Source organism: Eumetopias jubatus, unplaced genomic scaffold, assembly GCF_037043125.1.
Source record: "Eumetopias jubatus isolate StellerSeaLion01/CBP00866 unplaced genomic scaffold, mEumJub1_p1.0 scaffold_8, whole genome shotgun sequence".
In the NCBI taxonomy this organism is placed as follows: domain Eukaryota; kingdom Metazoa; phylum Chordata; class Mammalia; order Carnivora; family Otariidae; genus Eumetopias; species Eumetopias jubatus.
In genome coordinates, this window is record NW_028274814.1 from 28,143,287 (window position 1) to 28,161,830 (window position 18,544).

The 18,544-nt window shown below is 39.7% G+C and overlaps 1 protein-coding gene across 1 annotated transcript; it reads right to left on the reverse strand.

Annotated features, from left to right (window-relative positions):
• Positions 1 to 2,843: 2,843 nt before the first annotated feature.
• ATP5F1C (ATP synthase F1 subunit gamma) lies at positions 2,844 to 18,534 on the reverse strand. Its single transcript, XM_028114654.2, has 8 exons — positions 18,373 to 18,534; positions 8,939 to 8,973; positions 8,287 to 8,418; positions 5,695 to 5,899; positions 4,976 to 5,119; positions 4,794 to 4,858; positions 3,406 to 3,561; positions 2,844 to 2,944 (listed from the first exon to the last, which is right to left on the reverse strand). Exons 1-8 carry the CDS (start codon positions 18,426 to 18,428, stop codon positions 2,844 to 2,846), a joined length of 894 nt encoding a protein of 297 aa, XP_027970455.1. The 5' UTR covers positions 18,429 to 18,534.
• Positions 18,535 to 18,544: the final 10 nt, after the last annotated feature.

Here is an 18,544-nt window from a genome sequence, read left to right on the forward strand (position 1 = left end):
TTATGTTAGAAAAAAAGACAAAACAAGCCAGTCAAGAAGCAATCCATGCTAGTTAATCAGGTATCATTTCCAACTAAAAACATCCGTTTCCGCACTCGGTATCTTGAGGACATCATGTAAATTAGTTACCAAGCTATTCCTTTAAAACAGATTCGATGACTGTTATAAAAAGTTACTAATTTCGTTCTGGTTGGAACAGTATCAACATCAAAACCATGTTGATGCAAGAAGGCAAGACTACGTAAGTGTAATTGAAGCCACTACTTTCGCATAAATAGCACACAATGTGTTACTAAGGAGTCAAATGTGTTTGTATTAAATAGTAAAGTTTTAACCAGAATAATTGATAGGTTACAGAGCATGCAATCCATTCATATAAACACTCCAAGCTTGGACTGCACGGCCAACCCTTAATAAAGGATTTAGACTACTTTTCTAGAGAGCCAAAATTTAATAGTCAATTTCTGATTCTCAGTTTTTATGTCGCAATCTCCCTCTCCTCATTTCCCCTGTTTTGCTCCTTTTTAGCCAGGTTTCCCACATTTCTAGTCAAGGAAGAGGGCAGTCCTCAATACTGCAGATGCTGTCTCCTCACATTTTTATTCCCAGCATTCCTTTTTCAAGAGCAAAACAGGATCCTTGGTTCCCTGGATCACAGTCCCTAGAACCTTCGGAATGCAGCTCTCTCCCACAGGCCTCCTCCCACTTACCAGCCAAGAAGAAAACAGCTTAGCATTAGCAGTAGGACACACAGCAAGGAAGAGAATGAATAATATGCTTATGTAATCTTCGCCTTGGCCCCCGTGTTATAGGACAAAACTGAGTCACAGAAAGAGTATCACAGCCAAGTTTATCATCCTAGTAAGTGGCAGGGCCATTCATCATTGCACTGTACTCTGATGCTAACACAACATTAGCGACTAGACTGAGAGATGGGTTAGTCTTAACAAAGTCATGCTTGGAAAGCAAACTAAGACAAGGACACCTGGGCTAGCAAAGCTGATGGATCTGACTGACAACTTATATAATGGTCTCCATCAGTTTTATGTGTCTCTTTGGCATTCTGCCCAGTTTCTATCCTGGGGAGATAATACTTCCTTAAGTATTTAAGGAATACTTAATACCCAATTTAAATTTCAGCTTAGTGACGAACCTATCTATCCCTGATTCTCAAACATGGATCTACATTTTCATATACCCACTGAAATGTTATCTCTCCCTCTTCTGAATTTCCACTTCTTAGGGCACATCACTCATTTGCTCAACAAGTATTTACTGAGGAAGTATGTGCCAGGTGGTAGGGCTACAAAAGTAAGACACAGTCCCTCCCAAGCCACAGGAGTACAGGCAAATAAAGAGGCAATTCCTAATAAAATAGTGTAAATGCTGAAAAGGGGAAAGCACAGGATGCTAAAGGGTGCTCCACCCGAATGTTGAAGGAGGGCTTCCTGGAAGAAAGGCTTCTCTCAATTCAGGAGAGAGAGAAATGGAAGTCTGTCTATCAGATGAAGAATCCAGGGTGCAAGAGGAAGAAAAGAATGGCATTTCAGGCAAAAGCACATGACATCTTTGTAGAACTGAAGTACATCAATGAGGCTGAAGTTCAAGGGAAGTGAGACATGGTGGTGGTTAAGACTAGATTAGAGAGTGTTGGTGGCCAGAAAACACAGGATCACATTATCTCAAGCTAAGGTGTTCTGCAGGATGATTATGTAAGAGAATGGATTCTATTCTTTTCCTTATAACAGCCTGTTGCAAGGCCAGACGGTAAATATGGTAGGCTTTTTCAGCCAGATACTGTCTCTTTTTTTAAACAAACTAACCCTTTCAAAATGTCAAAACCCCTCTTGGCTCTGAGCCACAGTCGCTGACCCTCTTTTCTCCTGCAATTTCTAAGATAATTAGAAAAGAGGAAAAGAGTTTCCCTGTGGAGGCTGTGAGCTCTCTGAGGGCAAATACTGTCCCCACTACATCTGCAGTGTCTAGCACAGCGTCTGACACATAAGGGGCACTTGATATCCTTATTAATTCAGGAGAGAAATGACAAGGATCTGCATTAGGTGGGGGGCATAAAGGGGAAAGAGTCAAGGGATATTTACAAGGTAAAATCTACAGAACTTAGTGACCAATTAGGAGGAGGTGAGAAAGAAGAGTCAAAGATAACTTACTATACATTTACCTCTCATCACAATTACCTGCATGTTTTTGTTATCCTGTTACAACAGCAAAGCCTTGATCACATCCTTTGACACTTCCTAGCACTGAACTTGACACACGGTGGGGGTTCAATTTAGTCATTTTAAAAATAGACTCCCCATTTTCTCAACCCTGGTTTCATAAACCTTAACATTTCTAGACAACCAAGAAATTTTCTTGAGGAAAATGGTACATTATCATATGGTACTAACATAGAAAATTTAGTAAGTAAAGAACCAATTTTGACCAAGATTTACCAAAAAACCCAAGATTTAAGTGAAACCAAACCCAAAACCAGGCCTATAGTTGGAAAGCTTGGTTTGTAATGTTTTAAGTTCCAAAGACAGATTTTATAAATGATACTGAATTATTTACATCCTTATTCCTAATGCTTTAGGAAAGTGAGAGTTATCAATATACTGATTCCTAAAAGAAGAAACTAAGCCCAAAAGTTTCAGCTTGAAACAAGCAGAAGAAACCAGAGATCTCATTTTCACCAAATCTTTATATGCTTAAGGTAGATTACAAGGTTAGGCAATAGATCATTTTACCTTAAGCAAAACAAAACTGAAACTTAAACATCGTCACGTTAAGCCAGCAGACACGGAAGAGAGGAGGAAAAGTGTCTGAAGGCAATCTGCAGCTACTTACAGAGCTGCTGCACCGGAAATGATTTCAATCAACTCCTTCGTGATGACAGCCTGGCGGGTGCGGTTGAACGTCAAGGTCAGTTTGTCAATCATCTCGGCTACAAATAAAGCAAAGGGATTAGACAACACAATCTAACACTATGAAAGAATAACTCGTTCCTTAATGTATTCAGAGATGTATGTTGCTTAATTTAAAAATAAGAATTTTTATGTCTTTTTGCGTACCAAACCTGGCCTCTCAAAAAATTTCACAAAGATATTTTTACCTCTTCCGTAGATACCTTTTCAAAACACTTGCAAATTTACTGCCTACCAAGTGAGATATACTTCCTTAAAGGCAGAGATGATTATTTGTCTGTCTTTTGAGATGGAAAAATTCAAGGAAAGAGATGGTCATTGGTCAAAAATGTCACAGAATCAGTGGCAAGAGCCTGGGACTAGATCCTTGCTCTCCTGTTTCCTGGTCTACTCAAGGGACAGTAATGTTTTTGATGGAAAGGTCCTCACGCTACTCTCAGCAAGAGAATATGCTTTCAGAAGAGATCCACTGCGTGCTTACAAGCGTTCTTGCTAGCGTTGTCCATGGCCGTCATCCTGGCACTTTGCTCACTTGTGGTGGATTCCTTTAGAGAATAGTAGATGATGTTGGCCAAATTGTATTCTTGGTAATTCTGCAGCACGTCAGCATCAATATCATCATAGATACTCATGCTCTCTGAAAGAACAAGTCATAAATTTCTTTGAAGTTACAGACTGCAAAGAGGGATTTAATCAAAACAGCTTAGCTGTATAAAAACCCTTAATAATTACAGAGCAGAAGGCAATGGAAGATAGGTGAAAACACTCAGTTCTGAAAGTTTCATCTATTTCCACACTATAGATTATAGATTTTCAGCAAAATATAATGTGTAAACAAAGCATCTGATATTCTACTGCAAATGCTTAACTTACTAAAACCTAAGAAGCCAACAATTAAAATAACTTCTCTGCATTTCATGGTCATGAAGTCCTCTGGATAGCATCAAACAGAGTGCCTGGCACAATGTCAGCAAATACTCAATAAATATTTTTTTAAAAAATAAAAGAATGAATGAAAAAACTGAAACTCGTTTAGTGGAATACAAAAATCCCAGATTAGCCATTTGATTATTGGAGAAATCTGCAGGTGTCCATCAGGAAAATGAGGGAAATGGAATACGGAAGAGGGGCGGCAGGAATCAGAGACCAACTTACATCTTGATTACAGTGCAGAAGTTTAGTGGCACACTTCAACCTTCATCTATTAGGGTAAGTGCTAAAGTACTGTACTTCATCAAACTTAAAATGCTATGGATGATAACCCCGATCTTAGACCATTAAGAAAGAAAATAACAACAATTAAAAATGGCATGCCACTGACTGGCAGAGACATCCCAACTTCAGAGACATTAAAATGTTAAAAAAGTATACATCTTAATACATGAAATACTATGTACAGAAGGGGAAAATGCCTCAGGAAAATAAAATCGGTTCCAGAATATTATTTCTAGGATGCTACCCTGAGCAATGATGACGTTACTCAAACAGTAAGACAAGAGAACTGAGTGGGTCAACGCAAATTAGTTGTGAGGACTGTTCACGTCACGACTCCAGAGCTGCTGAATATACTGTGCTTCAGGAGAGTTCCCAGACAGAGACTGCAAAGCCAATTCCAGCTAGGCTCTTCAATCTTTGGTAACAGAAAACACATCTAATCATTTATTTATTTATGTTCTATTAATGAAGGAATAGAGTAAGAGTCATTAATGAATGGATCAAGAGATCATGGAAGCCACTGACAGATGGTGATAGAGCCCAACACGGTTCTGTTACTGCCGAAACAGACCATCCTGACAAACGCTATTTTCCCAAAGGCATAAACCTCTGCTTTCTACACAGAAAAATACTTTTCCTGCAAAAACTACTTACCAGCACTTGCAACGGTTTCAAGGGAAAAGATGGGCTTTTCTTCTGTCTTGTAGGAGATGACAGACCTAGAAATTATAAGAGCAAATGTCAATCTCAGAATAATAAACTGTTAAGTAAGCATTTACTTATTTTGAAGGATGAACACAAGCATGAAAAAGCTTCGATTTCTAAATTTTTCTTGCCTGAACCGATTAAAGATGATAGACCCTTCATCAAATTCATATCCGGAATTTAGTAGTTCAAGGGCAATGACGGACGCATCCCCAAAAGTAGGAGGTTTTCTTCCCACTTCTTTGAAGGACACCAGAAACTGGTCAGAGTGAGTCCTACAAGAGAATCAGATCACACAGAGTAGTTTAAAGGAATACTTCTGCCGAAATAACACAGGGAACAAGGGAAAGTATTATCACTTTGGATCACTTTGGATCAAGTTTTTTTTGGGGTGGGAGAGCAGGGGAGTGTTCACTGGAGTTATTCCATCCATTATTATGATTATTTAGTGGCTGCCAAGAACTAAGGACTAATAATCGGGCCTGTCTTGTGCTGTGTTTCTCTACGCCTTGGCTTCTCTTCCTCCCATCTCAATTAACTGCTGCTCACTTCTGACATTTCCGGCTGTGTTAGCTCTTCAGAGTCCCTATTTGTTTAAAATGGCAACTAGCTTTTGATATTCCTATTGTGTTCCACTCACGGGTTGGATGAAGGAGAAACACAAGTAAAAAACAGAAGAAATCTATATATTCTGATAGTCCTAAAAAAACAAAAACAAAACAAAACCCTCTCTATGGGTATAAAAACAGGTAACCAAAAAAAGACACCTTGCTGAAATAAACTATCAAAGATACTCCCACTTATTCATGCTTGCACCCATTTACACATAAACAGTATCTATTTAAATTACCTATGAAGTATACCCCTGATTTTATCACCAATTCCAACAAGCATGACTTCTTTCCCAGCTGCTGTGAGCGTGGCCACCTCACTTTTCATCTGTTTAGCAACCGAGGAATGAATAGCACCACAGAGCCCTCGATCTGAGGACACACCAATAAGAAGGTGTTTCTTCTTGTCTTCAGGCACCTTAATGTCAGCTTTTTCATACAGAGCTTAAATACAAACAAAAAAAGCAAGAATTTAAAAATATATAACATATACGAAATAAAGCAAAGATCCCCAATTTACAAAAGAGCTGAAAGAGTTGGCTGTTTTCAAAATGATGCATTTAAATTTAGGTGACATCTGATATAATCAAAACTGTCTGTGTACTTATTCCATTTACAATCAGGTTGAAAACCATAAAGGTTTAATTCTCTATGTGACAAAGGCTCCAAGGGCCAATTAATGGTCAATTTACCTCAAATGTTGACTTAAAGAAATCTCTAGTACAATTAAGGAATTTATAAGGAGGCCTGAATTACAGAGTACCAACTTATCTAGATACCAGACTTGGGAAGGATGCAAATCTTCAGTATATAAGCAAAAAATAAGAAGCAAATATTTACTGACCTGCTCATATAATCTGCATATCAAGCTCTTATAAAAACTGTTGGCATTAAAATAGCAGATGCCATTTTTATTATGGGGATTGCTTTAACCACCTCCCTGGGTTGGTCTAGCCTTGTCAGCAGCAGAAGCCAAGAGGAGATTAACTGGGATGAAATATGCACAGATTTTACTGGGGAAACAGAAGAAATGGCTGTGGGAGAAGGCAGGAAGGAATCAGAAGGGTCATCACATCATGATGCAGGTCTGACCTGCGGGAAAGAGGGAAGAGAGGTTGGGTGGCAGCTTCCTGGACCACTGTGCAGTTTAGGGGAAGTTCAGCAAGACCACTGGGGAGGCTGCAAGTCTCCCAAGAACGTGCTTGCTCAAGTATCCTGCCTGCTCAGGTGCTGGCTAGGCATGGCCCGTGGAAAGGATGGCCTGGGTGTAAACGCTGGGTGAATTCCAGCAGCTGGTGCCCCTGCAGGTGCAAGGTGCATCTTCACAGCCACCACATTCACCCATTTCAACAAAATTCCTGCTATTACCTTTTTCATTATAGAGCAGGGATTCTCAAACGCCAAAACCTAAGGACCCTCCATAAAAAGCAGAGAAGTGGGGTGATGAGCATTAAGGAGGGCACTTATTGTGATGAGCACTGGGAGTTGTATATAAGTGATGAATCACTAAGTTCGACTCCTGAAACCAATGTTACACTATATGTTAACTAACTAGATAATTTTTTTTTTCTTTTTAAAGGAGGCTCCACCCTGGGCATGGAGCCCAATGCAGGGCTTGAACTCACCACCGAGAGCAAGGCCTGAGCTGAGATCAAGAGTTGAACACTTAACCAAATGAGCCACCCAGGTGACCCCAACTAGAATTTAAATAAAATTTTGAAACAAACAAACCAAAAGCAGAGAGAAGTAAATACTCAACTCCAAAGTTCAGGGGAATGGGGAGAATATTTAAGTCTCTTTTTATGTTTCATATTATACAGCGTAAAATGCCTGTTAAAATTTTCTAATTTAAATATTTAAAATCATTAGCCACTTAATATCTAGCAGGTAGTATTTGGTTTGAAGGACTTCAGGACTGACTGGCAGCCTTGGCTTGAATTTTTAATATTTTACCACAAATACTCTAATCAGACATCTAAGCCAGTTTCTTCATGAGATAATTTTGTGATTATGGACTGTGGAGGGAAACAAATTTATTATACTTATTCATAGCAACAAAAAAGGTGAATATTGAAATAACTTTCCCTTTTCATATAAATAGGTAACCTATCAACCAAACTTTGCTGAGCCACCAAGGTGCTTAGGATTTATTGTGCAGCAGATGGGACTCGTGAGAGCAAAGGGCTGGAGTTGGTAAGGATCGCTGAAAGCTAACCTACCAACTGTCCTCTGTACCTGTTACATAAAACTCAATGTGGCATTTTTAGAGCGAGGGCTCATTCCCACCAAGGCCTGCTGCTCTATCATTTTCTCACGCAAAGTTAATAAGCAAAACTTGCCTTCTTTATGGTTGAGTTTAAACATTCCACTCAAGTACTCGTGAGTCCTGTCCATGCCTGCTCGGTCAACTCCACTGCAGGGTATTCTGCACCCTGCAGTCTTAAACCAGCACATCACAACATCACAGGACGACGTCAAGCACCTGTGTTGAATGCACTGTATTTCTAAGTTCTTTTGAATATACAGTTAATAATCTGGGAAAATTTTCCAAGTATTTTCAATATTCACAGAGTCACATACAACGGTTAACAGGCAGGCTTTGATGCCAAACCACCTAAGTTTGTGACCTTGGGCAAGGTACTTGATTTTAGTGTTTCTCATCTATAAAGCAGGGACTCTAGCAGTTCTGACCCTTGTAGGATTGCTGTGAAAAACGAGGAATGCCAAACACTCAGACTAGACCTGTTGTCACCAAGCACCAAATAAAAGTCATCAGTGGTGATCTTTGTTAAACAGTTCTTCATAATTTGTAAATTATACCCTTCACTTACCCAAAGATCCTGTCCCATATACTCGAGCTGGTTTCAGCTCCCTCTCAGCTCGGGCATATTTTGCTGCCGCTACCATTTTCATAGACTTGGTGATTTTCTGGATGTTTTTGATTGACTTTAGTCGCCTGGTAACTGAAAAACAGAAGTACTGTGTTATGATAATGGAGTTACCATTTCACTTGTGAATTTATCGCAAAAGCTTTCTAAACTGTGAGGTAGAATAAGCAGCACTTAGACCATCGATTAACAGCATAATGCCAATTGAGGCTTGAAGTTAGAACGAGTACTGAGCAAAGGTGAAAGCCAGCCGCTGCTCAGAGAGGCAAGGAGGCCATGGGAAAGCTAACAGAAAGTCAAACCCAGCTGCCACTTAGACAGGATAGGATGGCTGCAGAACAGGGCGGCACACATTTAAAACATTTAAATAGCTTTTTCTACTCATATCACTGTCATGGTACAGACAACAGAATCAGAACCACCGTGTGTTACCTCACACTGGTCTTTTCCAAAACCAGTTCAACATCACACACATATGACCTAGAATATTTTGTCAATTTCTATCAAATATACAATGGGCTAAAGCAGCATATTTTTATTTCTATTTGTCAAAATTTAGCTTTTCTTAATTCACATATTGAGATAAAGTACTTACTATCTTTTAAAGTTGCCATATTTCGAACCTGGATCCTGAAAATAAAGATTTTAAAAATATTTTAGTTTTCTGAAAAATAGCCCCTGATACAAGAAAAACCATCAAATTTAATAAATTAAAAGAATGCCCCATAAAAACAATCTATTAAATATAGGACTCTGATAGACAGATATTTATACACACACACACACATATTTAATCCCCTAACACTGATACCAAACCTTACTACCAAAGGCCTCATTTCATCTGCCCTAACAGCACAGACCTTCCACAGTCACGATGGAGATCACACATGCCCTCTAGTCCCACCTTCATGCCTCTGCCTGTACAGTTTCCATGACAGAAACGTCCTTCCCATTGTTAGGCTACCCCAAGTATACTTAAAGCCAAGGTCAGCCACCTATAAAAAGCTACCTTGGCTTCCTTAGGTCACTGAACACTTAGGATCAATTATACATTCTAACATGACCACATGTGTGAAACTACAGTTTATTTAAACTAGTTCTTCTTCAACTCAATAAAAATGTACTAAGCAGGGGCGCCTGGGTGGCTCAGTCGGTTAAGCGTCTGCCCTCAGCACAGGTCATGATCTCAGTGTCCTGGGATTGAATCTTGTGTCGGGCTCCCTGCTCAGCGGGGAGCGGGCTTCTCCCTCTCCTCCCTGCTCATGCTCTCTCTTTCTCTCAAATAAAAAAGAAAAATGTACTAAGCATCTATTATGCTCCCGGGCATGGTGACCATAAGAAGCATAGTATTATCTCATAAAAAAGATTCATAAAAACTTAAGATTTACATAAAATGTACATTAAATACTTTTCTAGTCTTTACGATTACAGTGCTAATGCATAAAAGTAAAAATGATTTGACTTAAATGTATGTTAAATATACACACACATCTATATTTATGAAAGCTACGTTTATGAAAGATAAATATGAGAGGATTGCCACCCTACTAAGGAAGACAACATGCTATCAAATAGAAATTATCTGTTAGGCCTTAAATCTCTACAAAGTGTCCGTGTTGGCTCAGAAAGCTCTATGGGAGAACTGAAGAATCTATGAATTTGTGCATAAAGAAAGAAGGCCTGAGGAGGACATTCCCAAACAGGATGTAGTTTTGAAGCTGGAGACATAGGTTGGGTTAATTTAAATTTTATTTTATAGGTAGCAGGGAAACCATGAATATTTATAAGCCCATAACAGTTTAGTTTTTCAGTAGGGTACCTCAGATGTCAGTGAAAAACACAAAATGATGTTGGAATATTGATGACATGGGGACTGCATGGGGCTGCTGCAGTTTCCAGACTGGAGAAGGCAAGAATGTGAACTAACATGTTGGCAAAGCAACAGGAAGACTAGATTTATGATCAAGTTCTCAAGAGTGAAAAGGAAACCAGTAAGAATGATTTCCCATTTAATGACCTGAGTGGATAGTGTCATTAACCAAGGAAGAAAAACTGAATGGGGATGATCTCTAGAGATAATGAATTTTAATGAATACGACATAAAGACCATGGGACAAGGTGGAAATGTCCAATGGGCTTGGGAAACGTGAGATTTTTGAGCCCTGAGATACAGATCTTTAACTCATGGAACATGGACGTTGGTGCCAAAATAGGGAAGTAGAATTAGAAGCTGAGGGAACATTTCCTAATTTTATGAGGCATTACCCCAATATCAAAACCGGATAAAATCATTGTAAGAAATGAAAATTAAAGGACATTCTCTCTCATGAACATAGACGCAGAATTCCTCAACAAAAGATTAGCAAATTGAATCCAACAATATATTTTTTAAATAATTTTTTATTGTTATGTTAATCACCATACGAATCCAACAATATATTAAAATAAATTTTAGACCACAACCAAGTGAGACTTATTCCAGGTACGCAAGGCTGGTTCATCATTTAAAACTCAAATAATATAATCCATCACACTCACAGGTTAAAGAAGAAAAATCATATGGCCAATAAATGCAGAAAAATTTTTTGACAAAATCTAATGCCCATTAACAGCAAAAATAAAACCCTCAGCAAATTATGAACCGAGAACTTCCTGAACCTGATGAAGAACATCTACCCAAAACCCCTGTGGTTTAATGATGAGAAACTAGGAGTTTCCCCCTAAGACTGGGACTAGGGCAAGATGTCCTCTCTCCTCGCTCCTCTTCAACATTGTACCAGAAGTCCTAGCTAATGCAATAAGACAGAACAGACAATAAAAGGTATACAGACTGGAAAGGAAGAAACAGTAAAACTACCTTTGTTCATAAATGACACAACTGTCCATGTAGAAAAATCCCAAAGAACTGGCAAAAAAACTGGAACCAAGTATAGTAAGGTTGCACAGTACAAGGTCAATATATACAAAAGTCAACTGCTTTCTTTTTATCAGCTATGAACAATTGGGAATTTCAAGTTAGAAAAATAGCATATTAAAAAAAAGAAAAACAGTATCATAGAATTGTAGATTTAAAAATGGTTAAGATGGGGGCGCCTGGGTGGCTCAGTTGGTTAAGCATCTGCCTTCAGCTCAGATCAAGATCCCAGGATGGAGCTCCGAGGTGGGGGGCTGGGTGCCCCTGCTCAGCAGGGAGTCTGCTTCTCCCTCTCCCCAGCTGGTGCTCTCTCTCTCTCTCAAATAAATAAAATCTATAAATATAATATACATAATAATATATATAACATATAAATAGAAATAAATCTTAAAAAAATGGTTAAGATAGTAAATTTATTATGTGTATTTTACCACAATTAAAAAACACATAGAAAAAGACTACATATAAATCTAACAAAATATGCCACAAGAGAACAACAAAACTGATGAAAGATCTAAATAAATGGAGAGGGATTCCATACTCATGAATAGGACGATTCAATGTTACTAAAATATCAATTCTTCCCAACTTGATCAATACAATTTTAGACAAAACCTCAGCAAGTTGTTTTATATATATCAATAAACTGATTTTAACATTTATATGGAAAAGCCAAACACCCAGAATAGCCAACACAATATTGAAGAACAAAGCCAGAGAACCGACACTGCCTGATTTCAAGACTTACTATAAAAATCTGGTAATCAAGACAATATGGTATTGGTGAAAGAATGGGCAAGTAGATCACTGGAAGAGAACCCAGAATTTCACTCATAAGTGAAGTCAAGAACAACAACAAAAACAAATGAAAATACAAACAAAAAGTAGAATGAGACCTACAAACAGAGAACAAACTGAGGGTTGCCAGGGTGAGAGGGGTGGGGGGGATGGGCAAAATGGGTGAAGGGGAGTGGGAGATACCAGCTTCCAGTTACAGAATGAGTAAATCAGGGAAACACACGGCATAAGGAATAGAGAATCCAGAAACAGACCCACACAAATACAGTCAACTGATTCATGTTTGATACCGCAGCAAAGGTAATTAAATGGCAAAAGGATACACTTTTCTACAAGTGGTGCTGAACACTGGACATCCATATGGAAAAATATTAATCTAGGTAATAATCCTACACCTTTCACAAAAATTAACTTGAAATGAATCATAGATCTTAAGTGTAAAACACAAAACTATAAAACTTCTATAAGATATCACAGGAGAAAATCTAGGTGCCTTGGGTATGGCTCTTAAGTTTTTAGATAAACATGAAAAGCATGATCCATGAAAGAAAAAAAATGATTAAGCTGGACTTTATTAAAAACTTATGCTCTGTAAAAGACACTATTAAGAGAAGGAAAATCCAAGCCACACAATGTTTACAAAACACCTATCTGATAAAGGACTGTTATCTAAAATATACGAAGAACTCTTAAAAAAAACTCGGTAAGGAAACAAACCACCCAAATAAAAAATGAACAAAAGATCTAAACACAAGCCTCACTAAGGAAGATAAACAGATGGCAAATAAGCATAAAGAAGGTGCTCAGTACCATGTCATTAGGGAATTGCAAATTAAAACAATGAAATACCACTTCACACCTGTAAGAATGGCTTTTTTTTTTGAGAGAGAGGGAGGCAGAGAGCGAGAGCGAATCTGAAGCAGGCTCCACGTCCAGCATGGAGCTGTCTCAGGGCTTGATCCCACAACCCTGAGATCATGACCTGAGCTGAAACCAAGAGATCAGATGCTTAACTGACTGAGCCACCCAGGTGCCCCAAGAACGGCTAAATTTTTTTAAAAATAACAACTCTAAATGATGGCAAGGATGTGGAACAACAGGAACTCTCACTGATTGCTGGTGGGACTACAAAATGGTACAGCTACTTCGGAAGATGGTTTGACAGTTTCTTAAAAATGGAAACAGTCTTAACATATGGTGCAGCAATCATGCTTCTAGGTATTTACCCAATTGAGCTGAAAACTTATGTCTACACAAAAACCTGCACACGAATGTTTATAGTTTTATTCACAATCGCCAAAAATTGGAGGCAACCAATATGTCTTCCAATATGTGAATGAATGGAAAAACAAACGTGTACATCCATACAATGGAGTTATCTAGCAATAAAAATAAATGAGCTATCAAGTCACGGAAGATATGGAGGAACCTTAACTGCATATTGCTAAGAAGCCAATCTGAAATGGTTATATACTGTCTGATTCCAACTATCTGACATTCCAGAAAAGACAAAACTACAGCAAGAGTAAGATCAGTGGTTGCTAGGATTCCGGGTAAAGATTTTTAGGGCAATGAAACTATTCTGTAACGGTAGATACATGTCATTATGTATTTGTCAAAACCTACAGAATACACAACAAAAAGAATGACCTTAATGAAGCCATGCACCTTAATAATATATCAATATTGTTTCATTAATTGTAGTATATACACCACACCAATGCCAGATGTGGTTAAGTGGAGAAAGTGTCCAGAGTGGGATGTGGGTATCTGGAACTCTCTGTACTCAACTTTCTAGAAATCTGAAACTGTACTAAAAAATAAAGCCACTTCACAATACCTCCAGAAAAGGATATAATAAAATTATGTTTTATGATCCCATTTTTGTGATTATATGTATTTATGTGCATAAAAAGTCTGAAAAGGTCATAACCAAAACCTGTATTTTTAACAACCTTTCTCTCGCTCTTTTTTAAAGATTTTATTCGTTTGAGAGAGAGAGACAGAGCAAGCACAAATGGGGGGCGGAGGGAGAGGGAGAAGCACACTCCCCACTGAGCAGGGAGCCCGATCTGGGGCTCGATCACAGGGCCCTGGGATCATGTCCCGAGCCAAAGGCAGACGCTTACCCGACTGAGCCACCCAGGTGCCCCAAAATCTGACTTATATATCTTACTACTGCTGTCATGCAGTCATAGACAAAGAAATATAGAGAAGAGGAGGGAGACTACATGAAAAACGTTAGACTTAGTTATAAGAATGGATCCACTAACGGATAAGATAGAAGTTGTCAAAAACTGACAAGCTCTGCTGTTTCAGAGCACTTACCTGACATACTGACCATTCCATTAACATCTGTTCATAATGGCGCTTGGAAAATAACATCATTTGTTGATCTTTTTTTTTTCTGTAGTATCTTTTTCACCTCAACCAATCTAAATGTATGGACTATAAGGAGTGACATTTGGACATTATGGATTTAGGCAGATACTCCAATTTAACAGACGTAAGTTTCTAGTCAGAGAATATCAGGGAATAAATCTGAATTGCATGCCACATTTGGATGAACACAGATGTTTTGGTTTCCACAAGTATCCCAAGGGAGAGGTATGAAGAGGTAGGATCTTCTGTGATTCTTTATGCTGTGGCATGCCCTAGTTTCCTATTTTGCAGTGCGCTCATGTTTAGCTTTCATTCAGTTCTAAAGACATCTACGTTATTTTTGAATACAATCTGAGTACATACAGAATAACCACAAGCTGATCCCAACTCTCTTTAGGGGCAGCTTGCTCTACTGAATATATAATTTTTGCAAATGAAAATATAAAGTTTTGAATCAGTTGTTTGTTCTGGAAACTGCATCAAATCCTGAGAAATCCTTGGGAGATTATTCGAGAAACTTAAAACATATCAGATACAGTGGATAGAAAAGTCAGAGGTTGTGGATTGCATTATTTTTTTTAAGATTTTATTTATTTTTTGTGAGAGAAAGCAAGCGAGCATGAGTGGGGGGAGCGGCAGAGGGAGAAGCAGATTCCCCACTGAACAGAGTCTGATGCGGGGCTGGATCCCAGGACCCTGGGATCATGACCAAGCCAAAGGCAGATGCTCAACAGACTGAGCCACCCAGGCGCTCCTATTTGAAGTTTAAAAAATCAAATTAAAAAAAATTTTTTTAAGATTTTATTTATTTATTTGAGAGAGAGAGAGAGCACACAAAGCAGGGGGAGGGGCAGAGGGAGAAGCAGGGAGCCCAACTCGCGGCTCAATCCCAGGACCCTGGGATCATGACCTGAGCCAAGGGCAGATGCTTAACCGACTGAGCCACCCAGGCGCCCCTGTGGATTACCATTATTTACTATGATCATACAGCACTGTTAGCAAAACTAAGAGTAGTAGTAGAGGAGGGAATCAGCAAGGTTGCTAGGGGAACGATTCCTTAAGGAAATTACAGAGTTTGCAAGAATGTTAAAATGTATGCTGTATAAATGTAAAAATTAAGGAAGAAGCAGCATCAGCTAACTCTTAGGGGGAATTATGAAGTATGTCTAATTCTAATAATAAATGATTGTATGAAAGTCCATCACCTGCCTGTCCGGCAAAAAATGACTCCCTGGCACTTTTCCCCCACGACCACCCATGATACAGTCTTGTTTGGCAAGTACAATAAACCTTCTTACATTACATTTTATGTAGCAACTGCATAATGTCGTTTTCAACTCACATATCTGCATCCATACCAGCATTTCTCCTACCACGCTCTGTTCTTTACAAATACTAACTCATTCAATCTTCATGCTAAGCCAATGAACTGTGCACTATTATTACCTCCATTTAACAGATGAAGAAATGGTGGCCGAGACACTGAGTAACTTGTCCAGGTTCACACAGCCAGGTGAGTGGCAGTCAAGATTCAAATCCTGGTAGTTGGCTCCAGAGTGGATCTCCTACACTACATACCGTGATGCCTCACACTTTTTACTTTTACAAGTAAATAAATATCTGCCACCTCAATCTCAGACTGTAATCTGCCTTCTGTCTCCTGAAATGCCATCTCCCTTCCTTTTCAGCATATATAATTCAATTAATGGCTACTGATATGCTACCATAAAACAGTTCCACTTTAGAGAATGGGGAACACGAAATAGAAGTGTATTTTCCCCTGATTTGAAGACAGAAAGAAAAAAAAAATCACACTTCTCTTCCTTATTTCCATTTTCTTACATGCTACTTAAAAACAAGTTTAATTTCCCGAAATTTTGGGTATTTTACTGATATCCTAACTCTAGTATAATTTCACTAAGATTTTAACAAGGCCTAATATTTAGCTAATGTTTGTAAGCTAACCTCCCTGAAACAATACCTGTTAACAGTAACAAATTGCATTTTTAAAGCTTCCAATAACCAAAACAGAATGGAGAAAATGCCCCTTCATGGTTCTGTAAAGGCAAAGCTATTTTTCTCCCCTTCCAAATTAATTCTGGGGAGTGTGAAACATTAAGATGGTTTTCATTTATGAATTTAAAAGGCAATTATGAATGGGAAGCAAAAGGGCACCCAGAATAATGGAATATGTGAAAATACTTTCCCTTAATATTTGATGAATATTCATAACCTACCAATTTAAAACCAACACCCCATTCTAAAGGGGTTAAGGTCCGGATTACAACCTGTATCTGCCAATGTAGGTCCCAATTTAGGAGCCTAACAGTTCCGTCAGACGACTCTTATTTAAAACCATCCTTTATTATAAGATCTTCAAATTGCCTTACAAGTTTTTTTAAAAATTGCTCCAATTTTTATTTTGTCCTCATTTCAGAAACTCATTTCTTAAAGATGAATTCGGATACTACCTCAGGTGAAAAATACTGATGACATTTCTGCACCGCAACAGGGGAAGTAGAGCTGATGTTTGCTGAGCGCCACTGCATGTCAGAAACTGTCCCATAAAGCTAAGACCGTATGTATTTGTTTAGCACCACTTTTTAGTACTTTCCATAGTACCAACTTGGTGCAGGGCAGGCACCCAAGCAATGTGTGCTGGAGTGATTAACAAATGGAACAACCTACATGACTGAGAATCCAACTCCCGTGACTTAACTGCCATGAACACTCATTTCCAATATCAGAAAAAAATCTGACTCTGCGGGCAAATCCACCAACAGTTTTATGTAGGTATTCACATGATTCATTGCCTCATTACCCTAAAATTTCTCTCTATTGTTATGAATTCTTTCCTTAATGAAAAATGTACCTATTTCCATTAAGGCTTTCTAGTCCCTCCACATGAAAATTAGGACACAAAATCTAGTTTTGCGCTGCAGCTCGTTAGAATTCTTCCTTACTGTAAAACCGGAGAATTGCTACACTCAGCTTTTAGCCAATAATCCCCTTAGCACCGCGTCTGAAATTCTTCCAGACTGTCTAGCTTTAAGACATTTCATCCTATTATATGGTACAACCCACAAACCAACGCTTATGTGGCTATTGCGTGGCCTTCTAACGTGCAATTTTTTTTCGGAAACCTATGTTTAAATTCCTTAAACTTGCACGGCAGTTAACAGATGGCGATTGAAAGCCATCTACCTCCTCCTCCTCAGGACCTTTGGACAATTTCATGACCTTGCAGGGTTACCAATTCAACATAATGGTTTCAAGATAGGGCTGGGTGTCTTTCCCTTCCGATCGCCACCAGACGGATTTTTAAGGTCCCTTTTGCACCCGAACGACCATAAGCCCGCGAAGACACTTATTTTATTCAGCAGTGCCCAGCGAAGAGCCCACGCTACATACACGTCCTGGCTGAATCGAACAGCTCCTCCTGGCCCGTGCAAACCCTGCCCAGCACTAGAGGGTTCCAAAGGCGTCAAGGACAGAAAGCACACCCTAGACCTTGCCTCAGGTCTTCCCCACCCCCTCCGTGGGCCCGGGGAAAGACTCCTCGGTCTTCACCTGCCCGCACGCAGCAGGGGCTCCGTAAGTATGTGTTAGTTGAGTGAATCCCAGACCGCCCTGAAATCAATTCAGACTAAAGTCTCAACCCCGCGGTCCAAGAGGACCGCTCCCCGTGGTCCTCACCCCGCCCCGCCTCAAGAGCCGTCGCGAGTCCTCGCTGTCACCGCAGCCCCCTCGCGCACCCTTCCCCGATCGGAGGGGCTTCCTGCAATCTGGGCTTCCCGGGGCCTCCTAGGGACTGGGGACCTCGCAGGCCCTGCGACCCCTGTCCCGTCCCACTCGCCTCCACTCGCTTCCTCTTCCCCCTAACCGGACTCCTCCATTCCTCGCAACCCTCCCGTTCCTTCCGCAAGCTGCCATACCATTGCGGCTGCACGGCGCAGGCCGAGAGCCCAGCGACGCCCGCCCGAGAGAACATGGTGGTACCGGCCCGGCTGAAGGTCGGTCAGACAGGCCTCGCCGCGCATGCGCGGGACCTTCCCGAAGCGCCCTCCCACCCAGTTTTCTCCTTCAGTCTCGCTTCCTCCCGCCAGA

Bases quoted from the DNA above. Each gene is read 5' to 3' on its own strand.
- ATP5F1C (XM_028114654.2), bottom strand. From the start codon at position 18,428: ATGTTCTCTCGGGCGGGCGTCGCTGGGCTCTCGGCCTGCGCCGTGCAG. The intron at 8,974-18,372 runs GTATGGCAGCTT...CTTTATTTTCAG, and splicing joins TGCGCCGTGCAGCCGCAATG to GATCCAGGTTCGAAATATGG. The intron at 2,945-3,405 runs GTAAGCACGCAG...CTTTATTTGTAG, and splicing joins CAACGCTAGCAAGAACGCTT to CCGAGATGATTGACAAACTG.